The 21,217-nt window shown below is 29.1% G+C and overlaps 1 protein-coding gene across 7 annotated transcripts; it reads left to right on the top strand.

Annotated features, from left to right (window-relative positions):
* Window positions 1-1,839: 1,839 nt before the first annotated feature.
* LOC107452342 (small nuclear ribonucleoprotein-associated protein B) lies at window positions 1,840-20,038 on the top strand. 7 transcript variants are annotated; one of them, XR_015433201.1, is made up of 5 exons: window positions 1,840-1,953; window positions 6,781-7,032; window positions 7,822-7,929; window positions 9,947-9,977; window positions 14,913-20,038. XR_015433201.1 is itself a non-coding variant. In XM_087161632.1 (5 exons), exons 3-5 carry the CDS (start codon window positions 6,826-6,828, stop codon window positions 14,924-14,926), a joined length of 252 nt encoding a protein of 83 aa, XP_087017758.1. In that variant the 5' UTR covers window positions 1,847-1,953; window positions 5,359-5,458; window positions 6,781-6,825; the 3' UTR covers window positions 14,927-20,038. The 7 variants fall into 7 exon arrangements, 6 of the variants coding, with proteins under 6 accessions (XP_042908007.2, XP_087017758.1, XP_087017757.1 ...); XM_087161632.1 differs by lacking the exon at window positions 7,822-7,929 and adding an exon at window positions 5,359-5,458 and having other exon boundaries at window positions 1,847-1,953; XM_087161631.1 differs by lacking the exon at window positions 7,822-7,929 and adding an exon at window positions 5,359-5,426 and having other exon boundaries at window positions 1,848-1,953.
* Window positions 20,039-21,217: the final 1,179 nt, after the last annotated feature.

Genomic DNA, 21,217 nt, shown 5'->3' with positions numbered 1-21,217 from the left:
AAAAAGTGGAATACTTATAAAAAAAAAAGTGAAATTTTTAGAAAAAACTGACTAAGAGATAAAACTGATTTAAGAGATAAAAGTGAAAAAAGCGGAAATCTGCTAAAAAGCGGAAAAATCTCATCCCTGTAATTTAAAGTAACAAAAACGTCAATTTCAAAAGAAAAAAAAACTTTTCGGAAAAAATAATGTAATTTTTAAAATTGAATATGTAATATTTTTTATTTTATGATTAAAAATATCGGATTTTACAAACTATGTGGAAATCAATAGCAATAACTGCCACACAAAAAATAGAACAAATATTTCTGCAGAAAAGAAAAGAAAACTTTTTGCTTCATTATTCTCAAATGAAAATAGAAAAATTACAAACATTTTTTTCCCCACTACGATGCGCAAGAATGACATATAATTTTGAAGAGAAGATAGAAGCTTTCAAAAATTTCTGCGGAAAAGAAAACCAAAATTTTTTATTTCCCAAATGAAAAATCTTTCTACAAGAACTCAGTAACATTCTGCGACAATGTCGCCGTGTCGCCACGGGGCAATACAATATGTGCAAATTGAGCGCATCAAAAAGTCATAATTAAAATTTGAGATTCAAAATTTTTGAATTATCTTAATTTTTCAAAAAAATTTATAATTATAGTGTTTAGAAGCTCTCGTGAGCCGCACATCAACAGGCGATGGGCCTCAGGTTGTGCAACCGTAGCAGTGTAGAGAGCAACAATATAAGGTTCTTCATTTATCTTAACCATGAGCCAAGCAACTAGTTAAAACCATGGATTCATTATGCAACAACTGTTGATTCAAAATTATAGATTATAATTGCAATGACTAATTGAAGATGTTATGCGAAAAATAAAATTCAAATAATAACCTTTCTACGAATAATAGTTTTTGCCATGAGGCACCACCAAAGATATTTTCATAGCAATGTGTATGCATGGAAATTTGATAAATAAGCTTACATATATAAATGAAACCAAATATTAAAGAAACATAACCTATATTTAATATCAAAAAAGTTTTTAACTAAAAAGATGAGTTCATACAAAATTAGAGAAAGTTAATCAAATGAACACAAGCAAAAGACACTTGATTCCTTTAATTAATATGCATCGAACTATAACTCGGAAACAACGCAGGTTTCTTGCCTAATTTTTAACCTGGTCGGCAAATTTTTACGCAAATCTATCATAGCATAATAAAAACGATGATCATAACTGCACATATCATCTTCGGGTTGTCCATTTTCTAATAGAACGTCGCTTCTCAAGATAGTACCATGTTGGCGTAAAACTCTGCTAACGTCCTCTGCAGTTATACCCCGGTAATCCAATTTCACACAAATTCCAGTAATGTTGGTTTCAACAATCTTATATTTTCGTAACTTATTGTTGATGAATATCCCTTCAATATTCTTCAGTTTGTTAATTACTTCTTCACCAAAGAGAGTACAGATAATTACGTCACCACTAAATGCATTAACAGAAGCAACACAGTTTGCATTAAAATAATTTGTTAGATCACCTATGATGTGAAAAGGTGGATAAGCTTGATCCAAATGGAACGATATTGAAATAACTTTAAATTTCGACGACATGATTGATCACAAGAAAACGAGATTTCTCTTTTTATTTGTGGAATTCAGAATGAAAGAAAAACTCAAATTAAATAAAATACAACCGAAAGCACACAAACCACTACTTTTGTTTATTTCTAATAGAATTATAACACTTTTAACTGTTTATTTCTGCTCACTTCTTTATTCAAAAATTTAAGTCCAGGTTCCCTAGTAGTGCATGTGGTTAACAGAAATAAGTAGTCGGAAGTGTTTTTTTTTTCAATCTTAAAATCGATTAGCGTCTCGACTAGCAGTTTTGTTTTCTTTTATTTCATAAAATAATTTTCTGTGATTCTACTGTTCCACTAATATTCCGGAGAAAAATGGTAATTCTTTTCTGCAATTTTTTTTTGTTTATCTACTTTTTTTAAATGTTCTTTTCTTACATACAGTTTTGTATGAAACAACAATTAATTTTTTAGTATAATCATCATAATTTCAGACATATTTCGAAACTATTTACCATTTCATTAAATGATTTGAAATGTTATCGTTTAAGTTTGCTAAACTATTTTCTTTTGTGTTGTGTCTATTTTTGTAAATTAAAACTCAATGTGCTTTAAACGCTAGCAGAATTTATATGCGAAATTTCTGTCCAGAACTGATATTTTGTTTTTGAACAATTCAAATGTCTTTGATTCATAATTATGCACTTTCTCAAGACATCATATTTCTGATCTTTAACTGTACAAAACGTTATTTCTTTAAAACGATTTTTTTTTACTAAAATGTCATCCATATGTTCTCTTTAATGCATATATTTTGTATGTATTAGCGATTTTATATCAGAAATAAAATCAATTTCTTTTCCAATTCTTTACTGCCACCGGTAGAAAATTATCATATAATATTTGTCTAAAATATAATATTTAATATGTTAGAGACTATGAAGCAGAAAATGTGGTAGTAGTGGTGTAATTACAAGCATAGTTAATTTGAAAAAAGAATTTGTGAAAAGTGAGTCACCTTGAATTATTTTTTATTTTAAAAAGCACGTTCTTTTATATTTTATCCTTTTAAATGGCTAATTTTTTTCTACATATTACATTACATTTACATTTTTATTTTACACATTCTATTAAAGAATTAATAGTATTCCTCTCCATATAGCTATAGTCTCCTGACTAAACATAAATAGAACCATAGTCCCCTCACTATACTTAAATTAAAATTTGTCTGTAATTCTAGAAGTTAAAGCTATTATTGAAATGTATAATGTATTTAAATTGATGTATAATGTAACAAAATTTTCTAATATTAAGTATTATAAAATTATACTCAAAATATTTATGTTTAAATTTAATTTCAATTTTATAGTCACACTTTAGCTGTGTCCAAAAGGATAAGAGACTGATAGTTAGTGAAACCGAATTAAGATATTTATTTGCTTATGCTAATATAATAAAATCTTTTCATTTCAAATGGAATACATTGAATTGTATTTTATGGTATTCTGATTTGTGTCAGTTTAAAGGCTCTAAAGCAAAAACTAAAATAATGAACATTAAATGGGGTGAATCTTACAAAAGCAAAGACCAGTTCTAATTGTGAATAAGGTTAAAAGGTTGCCACTTACCACTAATGCCACTTGCTACATGGGCAAGCCTGCTGGGTGAAACCGAGCAAATTTAAGCTAGAGTGTGCGTTTCTTGTTTTTCAGCGGCGTCATCTATGGACAAGAATTCGATTTCTGCACCCGTTTATAGGGCGTACCCATTCATACATCCATTCATTCATCCACAGATCATAATTTTGACCTGAATCAGAGTATGATCAATCTCCAATCCAGTACCCCCAGAGGTATTGAATTGTTATGGGAGCGTGGAGGACTTTTGCTACTTGACGGATTTAACGCGCATCAGTCACTTTACTACACGGGGAATCTTCGGCCGGCAGGGTTCGAACCCACAAACTCTCGAACATGGGCCCAGCGCCCTACTGACCAGGCTATCCCGGCCTAAACGTGTTTAACATCATTTATAAAATAGAAGATAGAAAATGTTTCTCTTCAATCTTCTCCATTGAAAAGGATGTCAGGCAAATTAAAGTATGAGTATCATCTGCAAATTGCTGATGTGTGTGTGTTTTTTGTTTCAGGGAAATCATTCTTTATTTGTTACAAATGAACATTAAACGGATTTAATTATTGATTTTGTCAACCTTCATCTATCAAAAGGTACCTCTAGATAGAATCAAGTTAACATGTCTTATATACTAGTGACTTGGTATTTAATATTTCTAGTGGTAGTTACGCCACATTGCTCCCTTCCAGAATTTTATCTGTGAGAGAATTCGGTGAACGGATACCACTAGTTGATTCATACTGTTTATTTATTTATATAAATTTTTCTCATTATATATATGCATATTATATATTTTTAAGTACAGTAGAGCGCCGATTATCCGAACGTCCAATTATCCGAACTATGTCCGAATTCGTTTTTTTTTTTTTTTAATGTTTAAAATACTTTTTAACTTATATGCAGTTTTTCTAAATTTAGAAGAATAAATAATATCGGCTTCACCTGAAAACCATATTAAATTTACAACCTTTTTTAGCAGTCTTCTTATAGTAGCCATACATACATGTATTGTTATGCAGTTAAACCTGCAAACCCCTTTAGACCTCTTCAACTGAAAATTATTGTCCAAGAATGCGAGCTTCATTTCGATTGTCTACAATTGTTGGAATGTGGAAAGATTTCAGGAATAGATAAGTGCTAATGTTCTATAATTGGAGGATGGGTAGTTGTCACTTATGGTTAATGATTTGTGATGACAGTGCTTGGAATCTTAAATCTTGGAATAAAATTTTTAACAGAAAAACAAATGAAAGTGAAGTTTTTGAACCAGTATATTTTCCGGATGAAAAGATGCCAGGTTATACAGCAGAAAAAATAGAAGACTGGTGTCGAGACACTGAAAACGACCCAGGATTTCAAATTTTAAATGATGATGAAATTTTGAATGAAATTCGGAACTCCACAGACGAAGAGGAAGAAGTAGGTGATCAAGTTCAAGATAGTGGATCTTCTCATATAGAAGCATGCAATTCATTAGAAATTGTAATGAATTGGCTAGAACGTCAAAATGATGTTGATCCAGTTTAGTTGACTTATGTAGAAAGAATAGGGGACATGGCTGCTCAAAAAAGACCATCTTCTTTGAAACAAAAGTCTTTGCTGGATTACTTTTGCAATGGAAAATAAAGAAAAATGTGGTAAAATCACTAATTGACAGAAAAACTATAAAAACCTGAAATATAATAAAAATAATTCAAAATAAAAAAAGTAAAATAAATAAATAAAAAATATTCAAAAATTGTAAAAAAAAAATAAAAAAAAAGTTTTTTTAACATGCCAGAGCTATTTCAGATAGTACTGCCAGTACTAAGCCTGGAAAAAGTGTGAAGGAAAATTAGTGCACAAATAATAATCATTTAAACTAGATTTTAAAGAAATTTCCAATTATCCGAACCACGTTCGGTCCTGAGCAGTTTGGATAATCGGCGCTCTACTGTATTTCGCTCATAATTTTTCTTCATTTTTTTTTTTTTGCTTTATTGTTTGAGAGGCTTTATTTACTTCACCGGATTTTTTCTGCTTAATTTTTTTTTTTCCATTTATTATTTTCCTTAATTTATAATTTTTATTATTTTCCTTAACATGTTTCGTTCATTTATTTATTATTATTTACATTTGTATTATTATTTATTAGAGTTGGTTTGCTAGGATAGCTACAATGGGATTTTTTGTGAAGCAGTTGTTATTTTATGTTGCCAATATGGTTATGATAGCACGTAAGTACTACTTACTACAATAATTCTTTTACGTAAGTACCACTTGCTACAATAATTCTCCATTTGATAAAAATTTCCAGCAGTTAAATCTAAAATTTCATCTTGTTACTTACATGTTCAAGAATCCCATTATTATTGAACTTTATGTCATTCTCATATTAAAGTACTTAAAATTTATTATTAAAATGATTAGAATTATTCTAATTATTACAAATGAATCACTTTTAAATTAAATCATACTTATTTTTATTCAAACTCAACACTATCTGTTGATACGTAGGGACAATTTGTCAGGTAGTTATATAATAAATAGTAAATTAATAATATTTTAAAACAGAAAAATATTTATTATTTTAACCCATTCTTTACCATCTCTTATAAATGCAGTTGCTGCACACTTATTTAATCTATAAAAGTTCAGTGTTATTCTTATTTACGTTACTCTCTCTCTCTATTTTATTTGATAATTTGGAATATTAAATAATAATTGACATAAATTATCTTTTATCCTCCAAATAAAACATTTTTAACATATAAATTAAACTTTTAAAAACTGATAACTACTGAAATATATTTATAATTTTATACTATAGAAGAAAAAAAATTTGATTTTAATACATAATTTTTTGCTTTAAAAACAATCAGGTGATTTAAGAAAATCAAAAGATTAAAATTGCAATTGAAATCATACTAACAGTGTTTTAAAAATACAATATACCTAATAGAATAATTTTAAAATGAATTTAAACTGTGTTCAAAAATTGATTATTTTTGAACTATATTTGATTTTAAAAAATAGCTGAAGAGAGCAGAGAAAACTTTTTGTATGTTATATGCCCTAATTTTAGTTCTTTAGTTAGTTTTATGAATATATACAGTACAGAACCCGTTATCCGGAAATCAGAAAACCGGAAAACCAAAAAACCGGAACGAAATTCGATTAGTTTTCCCGTCATTTTTTTTTTTTTTAATTTTTTTTCCTTATAAGATTTTAGGATTTTTTTTATCCTTTTTTGAAAGATGTTTACCTTACCATCATTTTGGAAATAACCATTAGTGTATTACTTCATCGTTTTTTCTTCTTTTTAAGATTATTCCAATTTTTTTTTTTAGTTGGGTTTAACTATAAAAAAAATGGCTTTTTGTAGCGATTCAGAAAACCCGAAAAATCAGTTATCCGGAATATCGATGGTCCCGATCGTTCCGGATAATCGGTTCCCTACTGTATAAATTTTAAAATATATTCTAGTCACCATACACTTGATAATAAATATACTGGCTAAATAAAATTTTGTCTTCTTAGAAAGATATAAATTCAATTTATTTACATGTCTTTTTACTTATTTACTTTTAGCCTATTGGAAAGAACCACCGTATCCTGACCCTCTTAAATTCCAAAATGAGGATAATATTGTGCGACAACCGCACATTTATCGGCACATTCAGTGCCTATGATAAGCATATGAATATTGTGTTGACTAATTGTGCAGAGTACAAGAACTATGTAAACAAACGAAAGATTACAATTAAAGGAAAGAAAACGATCGGCACTGCCATAATAAGAGGAGAAAATATTGTATCTGTGATAGTTGAAACTCTTCCAGAGGTAAATAAATATATTTCGTTCCTTCTATCTTTATACATGCTGCGTAGCATTTTTAAAAAGTACTTATTTTCTATTTTCGTTATTTAAAAGCCGTTAAAGATGCTTTTTTCATTGGATGTACTAGTTAAAAAGTACTTACTTTTTCTTTTTTGAAAATTATATTTTTTTCTTCACCATGTGGATTTTCACAACGTATTATGCAAAAGCGTGCTTTTCACATTGTTCTATTCAATGTTTTCATAATTCATTCAACTACAATCTTTTTCAGCGTACTGTCGGTCCATAGAGTTTGAAAGCGCCTATCAGTTTACATGTTTGATGAAATTCTTGCGAATCTGTATGTGCGTTTACTGAGCTGGGTTCAGTCAGATTATTGCACTCTCATATGCAACTCTGCTGCATTTTGCAAGATATTCTTAATTTTAGACTTCATTTTCCACCCTCTGATATCAAACCGAAAAATCTCTTTATTATTTTATAATGGCAAATATAATTTTTTTAAAAAAAGAGTTCTTTGTCAGAAACTAGTTATTTTATCACGATCATATAAAGTCTTTGGAAATTATTTTGCATTTTGTTAATGTATATAGTGCTTAAAAAGTACTTAAAAGATGCTTACTTTTTGATGAAAAATTTGGCCCTGTTAACTGACGTTAGCTTTTTTTACGGTAATTTGAGTATAAAATACATTTTCTATCGAATTATTTAAATTTAGTTATAATTCAGAGTAGTAGGCTTAGAATTTTGACATATTTAAAATGTTAATAACTTAAATATTTTTTTCCCTAGTTACTACTACTTTGATCATAAGAAAAATCACCTTATTTAGTGGGCACCTGTGTGAAAATGTTTGATAAAACTATTGAACTATTTGTGATCTCTTGCCTTCATTTACAAGTCAGTAATCTTAACTACTAAGTAGTTAGGAAATTAGTAAAAGTAGCATTAGCAGTAGATTTAGAATTTCTGCTCTTTGTAATTAAAAAATGTCTATTGTTATTGCTTCTAAGTAATGTTTTTTTTATCAATACTATTTCAGTACTGTTAAAATTTTTCTTTTTTATGAAATGCTGCTCTATTTTAAAAAGTACAGCAATAGAAAGTATTAATTTTTCAAGTACAAATTCAAAAAATTTTAAATTATAAATTTTTTAATACTGTACTGCATAATATAGTAAAAATATGTAAGTTTCACACCAGTATGGCAACAATTGTCGCTAAAATCATACACATGAGTAACAAATTTGACTTCTTGTAATACGTCTGGGATTTAAAAAATGGTTATGGAAAATGCCTTGTTGCATTGAATTCTATATATATATGCATTTAAAATATAACACATCGGCAACAAATTTGTTTTCTTGTAATATGTTTAAAAAAAATTTATAAAATAGTTCTGAAAAGTATTTTGTTGCATTGAATTTTATGCATTGGAAAAAAATTTATACTAATTTTATTGTTCTACAGTAGGCATATGCATTATATATATATATATGCATTATAGTAGGTATATATATATATATGCATTTAAAATATAACACATCGGCAACAAATTTGTTTTCTTGTAATATGTTTAAAAAAAATTTATAAAATAGTTCTGAAAAGTATTTTGTTGCATTGAATTTTATGCATTGGAAAAAAATTTATACTAATTTTATTGTTCTACAGTAGGTGTTCAAATGGAATAACTGAAAGTGTCTGGCACTAGAAATTCTAAATTTAGATTGTGCTTCACTTTTACTTCAACTTCAAATTTACATGCTGTGCTGTTTTTTGCATTCATGTACTGACAGCATAATTATTCATCAGTACAATAATATTTTTTGCTCTTTTTTAATATATTTTATTAGTTCTTACTTTCTCAGTTTTCCTCATTTATTTGGTACTCAGCATTCTAATCTCAATATTAAATCTATTTGCTATTGTCATTTTAGCTTTTCTTTTTTTTTTTTTTGCACTTAATTTTAATGAATTTTCAATCATTATGGAGTCATTAACCTAATTAGTTATTGGTTGTTTTTGATGTGTACCAAAATATATATGTAATTGCAAAGTTCTATTTTTTTGTCTACCATATTAAGTTTTTCTAACACTAACATATTAAATTTCTGGACCACTAAATGACTACTACCTAAGTGGTGTTATTGGCTCACTAATTTTTTACTGCTGGTTGAACCATAAAAGTGAGTAATTATGTTCCATTGATTCAAAAAATACAAATTTAAAAATTTCTCGTATACAAACTTACAAATTTCTTATAAATCAACTCATATGCAGCCGTTATGGCTCAGGGAATAGAGCGTTCGCCTTCCAATGAGATGAACCTGGTTCCAATCCCAGCTATGGCTGGTCAATACGAATTCTGCATCCGGCTTGGGCTGACATAAAATTTCCTCATGGGGTAGAGTCGTCAGGCTAACCGTGGGAGGTATTCGTGGTTTTCTTCTCTATGTAATGCAAATGTGGATAGGTTCCAACAAAAAGTCTTCCACAAAGTCTAATTTCTCCCAATACTTGATCCAGGAGTTCTCTCGTCTTCTCGATTGGGTTCAAAATTACAAGCCTACGTAGTTGCACATTAGTAGTTCCAAACACAAAAAATTGGGTCAGCTGTTCAAAGACAGTTATAATTTATAAATATGAATTAACTCTGATGAACTCTTAAATTTAAATACTTATAGTGGTCTTTTCTCTTGGAGTCTTTTAAATTATGTATGAGAAATTCAGAAATGAATACATAGTTGTTATGTATTTAAAGATAAGTGTATCTAAGTGATGTAGAAATGGAATTAAAATTCTCTTGTTTTTAAATAAAATGTTGTTATAAGTTGTGAGACGTAATATATGTTCATTGCTAATATTTAAAAATTTATTTTTGACATTTTCCTGTTAATTTTTTTCTTTCCATTTGCAGGAATCTCGCTCTGCTGGAAGCAGCAGACACCGTAAGTTTTTTTTTATTGTCATTAATTGATGAATTTTTATTATCATTAATGTTTTATTTTATTACATTGGTTCTGAAGAAAACTAATGAGAATTGTTTAAATGTTGAATATTTAGATTTTAAAATTGATATTGTTAACAGTTTTATTAAAATTGGTATTTTTGATAAAAGAAAAACTTTTAAATTTAAAGTTATTTTTTTCTCCAACTTTAATATAATTTGTGTAATAAAATTTTTAAAAATTTAGTTTTTTCACAATTGGTTAGGATCAAAAATATTTGCAATAATGTTGAAAGTTTTCGGGAAGCTGTGAATAATTTAAGTAATAATGATTTTCCTTTTAATTTTTGTAATGTTAATTTTTTAATTAAGAAAATGATTGAAGAATTCTAGGTTTTTATATATTTTTTCCTTTTAACAGGGCGCAATTCAAGTCTTAACTGAGCAGCCCCAGTTAAGCGTTCTATTAATTTGTTACATATTTCTTTCTCTTGACTTCTTTTATTTTATTTTCTATCAGCGCATTGTAATAAAGAGTTTTGTTTAGTTTAGTTTTTAGTGTTTCTTTTTCATACGGCTTGCTTGTGAAATAGATGTTTGACCTGGTTAAGTGAGTTTTTATTTTCTGATGATTTTGTTTGAATTTCTTTTCTAAATTGGTTATTTGTATTTCATGTTTTTTCCTGGACTTCTATACAAAACCATCGGGGTACTGAGGGAGTTAATTTAGGCATTTGCTTCTCCCTCAATTAGAAATGGTTTTGTTTTATGGCTACCGGGGCCGGTACCCCCTGAAGATGTCGGCTTCGGTGGTCATATTTTTATTTCCTTCGTTTCCTTTATTGTTACTTTTTTTGAAATTTCTGCTGCTTTTTAGCGTGTGTTTTTCAAAGAAGTTTTATCGATTTAAAAAAAATTTTGTTTTCCTTTAGTATTTTTATTATCATCTTATTACCTTTAGGACTCTTATCATCTCATTGCATGTTATGTCTGTTTACCAATTTTGTAAAAAGTCAAATCACCGAAAATTATAAGGCAGAAATTGTTCTACAAAAGTATTAACTCCTTTCAATTTAAACTTAAATCCAAAAAATTATTAGGATATATTTATTCAACTAGCTATTTAATTATGATAACAAGCATAACATTTGAAAATGCATTTTCTACAAAAAGGTTGCTTTTTCAGTTAAAATCAGAAAAGTTAAAAATAAATTAAGTGCTATTGGTATTTCTTGTACTTAATATGCATAAAATATAGTTCTCAATAAATAGGTACATAGAATGATAAGAACTTGTCATTCTCAATAAGTTGAATTGTTTTTGTAGTAATTTAATTAATAAAAAACCATAACTAATCCATATTGTAACATTTGAGGATTATGTCTAACAAATTAGTTTAGAAGCAATATGTAAACATTTATCATAACCTCTGGAATTATTTCTTGTTGGAATAATTCATAGAAATGTGTAAATCAATAGCTCTCATCACAATTCCAACATCTGTTATTCCACGGTCTTGTGCGAAACATTTTTTTATTGCTTTTCTTTCCTGATTTGTGTTTTAAGGCAATTTTAATTTTTTTAAAAATAAAATTTTAATCTTTTTGAAAGTCTTGAAAATTATTTAAAATAAAATAATATATCATATACTTGATAAATTACTATAATTACAATAATATGTTATTACTTTACAATAATATATTATTACTATAATATACTTGATAAATTATTTAAAACAATAAAAGCAAGTTTCACATACAGGATAGGACTAAAATGGCATAAATACATTTTTGAGTTAAGTCGATCGATTCAACTAATTAAATAATTTTATCATATTAAGTAAAGAATTCAAAATTCTAAAGAAACTAAAAATAATAATAATCAGGGTTCCCACGGTCCTTGAGAGTCCTTGAAAGTCCTTGAATTTTTTTTTGCTAAATTTAGGTCCTTGAAAGTGCTTGAAAAACGTCTTAGGTCCTTGAAAAACTTGATAGGTCCTTGAATTTGTCCAATACTGCCCGCGGCACTTTTTATAAAACACCCACGGATCTTTCTCGTTCTTTCTGTTTTGTTCCTGAGCTCTCTCACGTGGTTTTTAACGCCACCGTTTCTAACCGGACCTAGCGTCTTGGTGTCTGCCAAGCGCGCGGAGCACAGCAGACAATCAATGCGTTCGGGGCGAGACTCCACTTCATCTTCTGTCGCATATGCTTAGATCTTTTTTCTTATCGAAACTGGAATACTCTCGAATTTCGTAACAATATGTACCTTGTAGTTTTCAATAAATTTGCCATTTTACCATCCGCACTTGTCCTTACGTTTGCATCATTTCAAAACTTTATTGTAAAGCGTATTCGCAAAGGCACCACTTCCTATTTGTGTTATGTAGTTTAGACTAGTTATGCCTGGGAAGTGCTATTTTAATCCCCAATGGATGGATAATCAATTTTATAAAGAATGGATTTTATCGATGCCCGAAAAGAAGTTCATAGCCAAGTGCCGATTATACATGAAGGAGATCGATATCGCGAAAATGGAAGAATCTGCTCTGAAATCACACATGAAAGAAAGGTAAAACAAAAAAGCAGTCTCATGCCCTGAGTTCTCTTTTTCCAAAGACATCAACATCTAATTCATCTGGTGTAAATACTCCTTCAACATCGTGTGCCCCATGTGAAACAGAAACTTTAGTGGCCGAGGTAACATTGTCTTCTTATCTGGTCAAAAGGAATGTGCTTGATGCTGAAATTCTCTGGAGTCTGAAGTGCATCACTAGTAATTATTCATGTAACTCCTGTGAAGGGATTAGTAAATTGTTCTCCAAAATGTTTGCTGATAGCTGAATAGCGAGACAATTTTTTTGTAGTGCCACGAAGTGAGCCTATTTGGGCTCCTTTGGATTGGCACTATACTTCAAAGGGATTCTTATAAATGAGCTGAAGAATGTTGATTGCTACACTGTACTCTTTGATGAGACGTTAAATCAGTCTCTACAATCTAAGCAGATGGACATTATGGTAAGGAATTGATAATAAAGTTTGCACTAAGTATCTTACCTCCCAATTTATGGGTCATGGAACTGCAGAAAATATTTTGTCCTCTTTTTACAAATGCATGGATGATGGTTAAAAGCTCTCTAAAATACTTCAATTATCCATGGATGGACCCTATGTCAATTGGAAATTCTATTCGAAGCTTCAGTGTGAATTAAAAGAGAAATATTCCCACCAGGTCATATTCATTGGCAATTGTGGATTACACATAACGAATAATGCTTTTAAACATGGTGAAAATGGGATATGTTCCTTCTAATTTTTATTTTCAGAAAAAATTGTTGCTGCATAACATTTAGAGAAGATTATGTAAATTATGGATGAATAATTTCATAAACGATGTTTAATGGAGGAGAGGAGGGGGTTATGGAATAGTCATGGAATATGGAATACCTAAGATTTAGCTCTGTCTTTCGTGCAGCCTTCACATGGAAATACACAGGATTAAAGGATTTCACCATTAACTCCTCATTACCATTAGTTATAGATTGTGCTGAAAATGATTTTGTGAATTAATATGTGAAACCAGTAGGGTTGTTTTTAAAAAAATATAAATTTTGTCCATAATACATATACTCTCTTCTCTCTATATAGGCAAAGCATTTAAGTATTATATTTGAAATTAATTATTGCCACAACAAGCATTGTTGCTTCTAGTAAAATAGAAGAGAATAATTTTTAAAATTGGTCTTAGATTGAGGTCCTTGAAAATTTTGTTGAGGTCCTTGAAAAGTCCTGGAAAGTCCTTGAATTTCAATCTCATCATAGAGTGGGAACCCTGATAATACATCCAATGGAAAAACATGCTTAGCAGCAGTAAATCCAAAAGGAATGAGACAATGAAAAAAAATTGGATAATATGACAACCAAAGCTGATGTCTTTAGGTGGTACCAGCTTCGAAAGTCATAAAAAACCTTTTCTATCGAGAAAGCAAGACAAAAGTCTAAAATTTGCCAAAATCCAGGAAAAGAATTGAATGCATAATATACAATATAAAATACAAAAAGCAAATACAGAAGAATAAAAACATGACAAAAACATAAGTACGAACAAATGCTACTTGAAATAAAAGTTTTAGTGTCCGTGGTAATAGAATGGATGAAAACCTTAAACTGGGACAATTAACTCCGCCTGTGTCTGTATCACTTTATTGTAGTTTAAATAACTTTTTTAGTTGGTATAGGTGAGTCATTATGCAATCCTACAAAATGCAACTGTGATTTGCCTGTATGAAAGAGGTTAAGCAATATATTTCCAACAAAAATAATGATTAGACATATTTAACAATAGCAATTAAAGTACTATCTTTTGTTTAACCCATTTTCGGCCAAAGGTGCGCAAACACGCCATTTCAGTGAATATTTTTTTATCAACATTGTGAGTGACGTATACTTTTTACTAATTTTATTTTTCTGGTATTGTCAAGGGTTCTGAAGACATCCATAAATCATTAGTAGTTCAATAGGAGTAAACAATTTCTGTTGAAAAAATTTTAAATTATTCAAGTTTTTTTACTTGAAACGGTTATTGACGTATGAAATTTTTTTAATATGTATTATTATTCCTTTTAAGATTCCTCATATGTTTCTATGAAGGATCAAAGTTGCAAGTCCGCAAAAGAAAAAGAAACAAATTTCATAAATAAAGCATGCGTTTAACTAAATTGTTTGTTCATTGATTTCGTGAATGAAGCCTACATGCACCATTTTATTCCTAATTTTTGATACACGAAAATTTTTTTTTTTTTTTGCTTCTTAATGAATGTAATGTAAGCATATTTCAAGGAAAATAATAAATTTTATAAAATTTCTACGATTGGCCAAAAATGGGTTAGGCATTAAACTATTAAGTAACCCTTTTTACAAAAGATTTTTTTTTTTAGGTTCCAGACATTAAACATATGTCTTGCAACTACTAATTTGACAAGTGGAAGTTTCAGTATCATGTTTCATCGTACAAAAAGCATTTGTCATTAACACTAAACACATCGTAACCAGTCTTAAAGACCAGTTAGGTTATGGTATAACCAGTCATTGTATATTATATTGTTAAGTATTGGTATGTTTATGGTATAACCAGTTATTGTATGTTGTTAAGTGTTGGTATGCTTATGGTGTAACCAGTGTTGTATTGTTAAGTGTTGGTATTTTTATGGTGTAACCAGTGTTGTATTGTTAAGTGTTGTGTTTTGTATAAAATGAACAATTTAATCTTTGTAAGCTTTATGGAATTGTTTGAGAAATGTTGCCAAAACGAACTTATTTACTGTATTTTAAATATATATGATTAGAGGTAGAGTTGACTGTATGTCAGCAGTTCCCATAGGGCTACAGAATCCTAAATGATCGAGCATCTTTTGGCATAATCCCTAATCAAGATTTCTAAACTGTAAGGTTTGCTCTTCCCGAGGTTTTTTTTTCTTCTTCAAAGAGGCAAAATTATGACATAGCATACTCATACTGTTTGTCTACGATAGGTACTCTGTCCGCCACAAAGTCTGCGGCAGTCTGGTGCTATGGAAACAAGAAGAGAGCATTTTAGGGAGGGTGGCTTCGATGAAGTGGTCTCCTTTTCTTTCGCCTTCGATGATAGCTTGTATGGGGAGTATACCAGATTGGCTGACTCAGCCACCAGTAGGAGACTTATTTAATCTGATTCAAGAACTTTTTTAAGATTCGCATGAATATTTCTTTCTTACTTAAAATAATTCTCTCGATTCAATCAGTTGTTATTTTTTAAATACAAAGGAAAAAAAGTGAACAAATTCTGACATTAAGGGTAGTACAGGTTTTTTTAATATTACTTTTTAATTTTACGATATTTATTATGAATGTTCATTGATTCTTAGATGGTTTAATTTCTAAACTTGCACATTTTTTAAAGCAGTTAATTTCTTTTATTATTTGAATTTTCTGGAAAAAGTGAAGAGCTTAAACTTAATAACTCTGATTTTAAAAGGAGATAAAACTTTTGCTGAAAATAAAAATAGTTCACGTTATCTGTGCCGGAGAAATATTAAATATCTTTGTTTTGATTATTAATTTTTAAATATTTTATTTATTTATTTATTTTTTTTTTTTGAAACTGAAAGCAAGTGACCGCAACTAGGATGAAATCTAAAACTATCAACGATGATTTTTATCAGCACCCATCAAACCATCTGAAATTATCTGAAGTTTTTTTTGCTTAAATTACGTTTTCTTATTCATATTTTATTGTAACCTGTACAGTTTTTTTTCACTATTTATTAAAAACAGTTTTTATTAGCAAATTTATTTTTTTCTTAATAACCAATTTACTATGTATGATAAATTTATAGATGAGTTATTTATTAATAAAACATTGAGCTGCTTTAAACAATTTTATACAATTTCCATACATATTCCATACATACATATACATTTTTTTATAAAACAGAAGCTTTTGAAAAAGAGAAAAGATTAAAAAAAAAGGAATCACACGCTCTAAACGATGTTTCAGGCGCGAATGCTCATTTCTCTTAACTCTAGGGCTAATACAATAGATCGAAGAAAGAAGTCTTCTTTTCTCCCACGGAAACCAGTCTTAAAGAGGGGCCCCGCACCCCTACTTGAAATAATCATACCTCGTTACCATAGTCCCCGCCACCCCTCCAGACGAATGGCGGACAGAGTACCTATCGTAGACAAACAGTAGATGCTTAATCTATCCCATCTTCCAATGTTATTCTTGATACTAGCTACTATTTCAAGTCCCCGATTTTAGTTTTTTTTAATCTTTATTATAGAAAGTTTGGAATTAAGTACAGTACAGAACCCGTTATCCGGAAATCAGAAAACCGGAACGAAGTTAGATAAATTTTCCCGCCATTTTTAAAAAAAAAAAACTTTTTTTTTCCTCATAAGATTTTAGGATTTTTTATTCTTTTTTGAAAGATGTTTACCTTGCCATCATTTTGGAAATAATCATTAGTATATTACTTTATCTTTTTTTCTTCTGTTTAAGATTATTTCCAAATATTATTTTTTTTAGTTGGATTTAACAATAAAAAAAAACGGCTTTTTGTAGCGATTCAGAAAACCAGAAAAATCAGTTATCCGGAATAATGATGGTCCCGATTGTTCCGGATAATCGGTTCCCTACTGTAATAGAATCCAACTTCTAATGTTTAAGATAAAGCAAAGTTTATCTTCATGTTTTCAATGTAAAAATTATATTTGTACTTTTGCACAACTTAACCCAAAACATAGCACATGAGCTTGGGTTCTATCCCAAATTTTTTTTTATAATTCTATAGATAGTGGAAGAAACTAAAAATCCAGAAGAATAAGAAAAAAGTAGACCAAGCATAAAATAGACAGAGCAGAATATAAAATTAAATTACCAAGCTTATTCAGAATAATTTTTATTAAATCTCATGGCATGTTGTGCTTTTGGATAACTTAATCAAATTCATTATTTTTTGTGTTTAATTCATTTTACGATAATTTTTTTCTGATAAAATTTACTAGAATTTAACCTATTTTTGATTTAGATTTAATATTTTACTAAATTAAATTCATTTCTTCGAAGTTCTTTTAGAACTTATTTTGGCATTTGAATCTTCATATAATGGTTGTGACATCAGAGCCATATCTTTTTTTTTCTGCCTAGGTAAACTTTCCTTTCATTATGATAAAACTTGCACAAATGTTTTCCAATTGAAAGCAATAATTACCCTTTCAATTTATGTTAGAATGCATTTCACTTTTAGAAAAGCATACCTTTTTGTAGCTTTTGTTAAAATTTAAAATACAAGTTCTGTTTATGATCAAGTTAAATATATAGTTGTGCCATCCAATGGATGGTGTTTTCTACACTAGGGGAACACTGCAAGCTCGGGACTGCCAAAATTTCCGGGTTACTGTTTCAGTTGTATTTTAAAGCCATTTGGCATCATTGCGTTTTGAGATTCTTGCAAACAATGTACAGTACAGAACTCGTTATCCGGAAATCAGAAAACCAAAAAATTGGAACAAAATTCCATAAATTTTCCCGTCATTTTTTTTTTTTTTTTTTTTAATGTTTTTTTCCTTATAAGATTTCAAGATTTTTCTTTCTTTTTTGAAGGATGTTTACCTTACCATCATTTTGGAAACAAACATTAGTGTATTACTTCATCGTTTTTTCTTCTTTTTAAGATTATTTCCAAATATATATTTTTTTTAGTTTGACAATGAAAAAACGGCTTTTTGTAGCGATTCAGAAAACCGGAAAAATCAGTTATCCGGAATAACAATGGTCCCGATCGTTCCGGATAATCGGTTCCCTACTGTATTTCATTACTTATGTTTACAATGCTAACAATACTCGTGCTTGCAATACTAGAAGTGTTAACACTAACGTAAGATGGTGCACAGCTTGCAACACGAACAAACAGTAATAAACAAATGGAAAGAGGCCAAATCAAGACTGCCAAAAAAGCGAGTTATTCGAAATCTAGCAACCATGTCACCTTTTTTAATAATAAATAACAAAATAAGTAAAACAAATTTTCACTCCTAACTCCACAGAATTGCATAATAACATTAATATCTTATGAAATACAGCAGATTTGAGCTCAGAAATTATCTAATTTATTTCTTTTATTGAAAACAAAATTATCCGCCTGAAAACATTGCCTATCAGAATAACACATAGTAAGCAGCTGCAAAATTTTGAACCGGAACTAGAGTAGATGCCGAGCTCGAGATTGTTTACATTTCTATTGAAAACACTATCCATATATGCATTATTGTAACATGCAAAAACTGGTTCTAAAAATCCAAAGGAATTACTTATTTTTTTAAAACCAGAATCATTATCAAAAACTAAGATAAATGTAAGAGGAAAGATGCAATTAACCCTTGAAAATCAGATTCTCTCACAAAACTACAATGAAATTTCTAAGCCTAGCTCTCCAAGAAAAAAAGAAACGCAAAATATCAGAACATAAATTCCTAGATTCAGCTTTTTATAAAACTAAAATTTGTTTATTAAGAAATATAAAATTTCAGGTATATTTTAATTTTTTGATATTTTATTTAAGTTATAACAAGATTCATAGTTTCAATGAATCGAAAATACAGTAATGAAACATCTATCAAGTATGCAACCTTTTGTGTCTAATAACCTTGATCCCAAATTAAAAAACTTACCAAATACAGTAGGGAACCGATTATCCGGAACGATCAGGACCATCGCTATTCCGGATAACTGATTTTTCTGGTTTTCTAAATCGCTACAAAAAGCCGTTTTTTTTTAATTGTTAAACCCAACTAAAAAAAAAATTTTTTTGGAAATAATCTTAAAAAGAAGAAAAAACGATGGAGTAATACACTAATGATTATTTCCAAAATGATGGTAAGGTAAACATCTTTCAAAAAAGAAAGAAAAATCTTATGAGGAAAAAAAAATTTTTGTTTTAAATGGCGGGAAAATTTATCGAATTTTGTTCCGGTTTTCTGATTTCCGGATAACGGGTTCTGTACTGTACTACACTAACCAAAATTAAAAAACACTTAATGTGAAGAATAAAATTTAATAAAGTTATATTTTATCCAGTTAAATTCGCCAACTTGAGCAATATATAGTTCTGAATAGGTCTTAAGTGTATGGTTCAGCTGAAAACTTTATACACATAGCTACTTTTTGAAGAAATAAATATTCGAGAATGGTTGTCAGAAATAACTACCTAAGGATTTCATAATTGTATATTGAATTTAAAAATTCAATGATAAGTAGTGTAATTTTTTTATAAATGCATATCCTTTTTATAATTATTCAATGTGTTGCTGGAAAAAATGTTATTAAATATAAAAACCAAAATATAATGGTGCATTGTTAGGATATTAATGAGTATTGAAAAATTGGTTTCAAAAATTTTAATTGTCGGAACCCTATGGTATCTTTGAACACCATTCGGGAACCACTGTTGCATGTGACTCCTAATAAAATAAGTGTTTGTATCTGAAGCCTGTCCAAATAATAATAAAAAGAAAATATGCATCAGTTGTATGTGTGCCTTAGTACTGAAAAATTACTAGTCTAAAAAATACAAGTTAACTACAAATTTAATTAATGTGTATTATAATTTGAAACTCAGTTTGAGTACTTATCTATGTTGTATTGTAAATATTTATAAATGTTTACATAAATATTTATTCTTCTTATAAAAATTTACATCAGAAAATTGCATTTCTAATTGCCAAGTTTAGGTTTCCAATGTAAATTTAATATAAAAATTGTAGTGTACTTACAGTAAAAACAATAAACATATGTTGAGCAGTATTCGATAATTTAAAGGTGTAGACCAGGGGTGGTGAACCTTTATGCAACAACGTGCCATTTTTTCTAAAAAAATGTTGGTCATAGACGTGCCGTCAAATAATTTTTACTTCGTGATTATTGGGGAAATAACACTAAATACTGTCAACTCAAAACTCTTTATTTGCTATGAAAAAGAATACATTTTGCAATGTCTCAGTTATACGCGTAATTCAACTTAAAGTAACATCAGTGTGAATGATAATAGCGAATTCCGGAGCAGTTTTTAATATTCAAATTGGCGGATTTCTGTCCATTGGAAGAATCACGTGCACGCAGGGGTGCCACTCTAAGAAAGTTTCAAGACTGAACTTATTTTTTGACGAAATAATACTGTCTAGCGTTGTTTACCAAACTTTTAGAAATTTATAGCTCACTGACACCAAAATTTACCTTTCCTTGATAATAGCCTACATATTAAATCAATCATTTGATTATTTTTTCTAATTTTTCTTTATTTTATGTTTTTTTAGCAAACAAAACGAAAATAACAGCTAACCTTGTATATTTTTTATAACTATTACTGAACAACCTGAAACCATTCATATCTCTATTTTTCATTTCACCGTTACTTATTTTTTGTTCTAGCACTATAATTTCTTTCCTTCTTGAAAAAATAATCTTGATTTAACTTTGGCCAACATGACAATAGGTTAGGGTGGGAGAAGCAAACTTGAGCAGATTTAGATTCAGCAATAGTACAAATTTAATTACACAAGTAGATGAAGTTCAATCAATCCCATTTGTCAAGACTTTAAGAATAAGATTTAGTGAAGCTGACAAAAAGAAGATAAATAAAAGTCCTGACATCATTACCATATCATATGTTTTCATTAATATATAATATTTCTTTTATTTTGACCA

The sequence above is a fragment of the Parasteatoda tepidariorum genome, chromosome 4 (genome assembly GCF_982258835.1).
Source record: "Parasteatoda tepidariorum strain Cologne lab strain chromosome 4, Ptep-v5.0, whole genome shotgun sequence".
Classification (NCBI taxonomy): Eukaryota; Metazoa; Arthropoda; class Arachnida; order Araneae; family Theridiidae; genus Parasteatoda; species Parasteatoda tepidariorum.
This window is presented reverse-complemented; position numbering and strand designations above follow the sequence as displayed.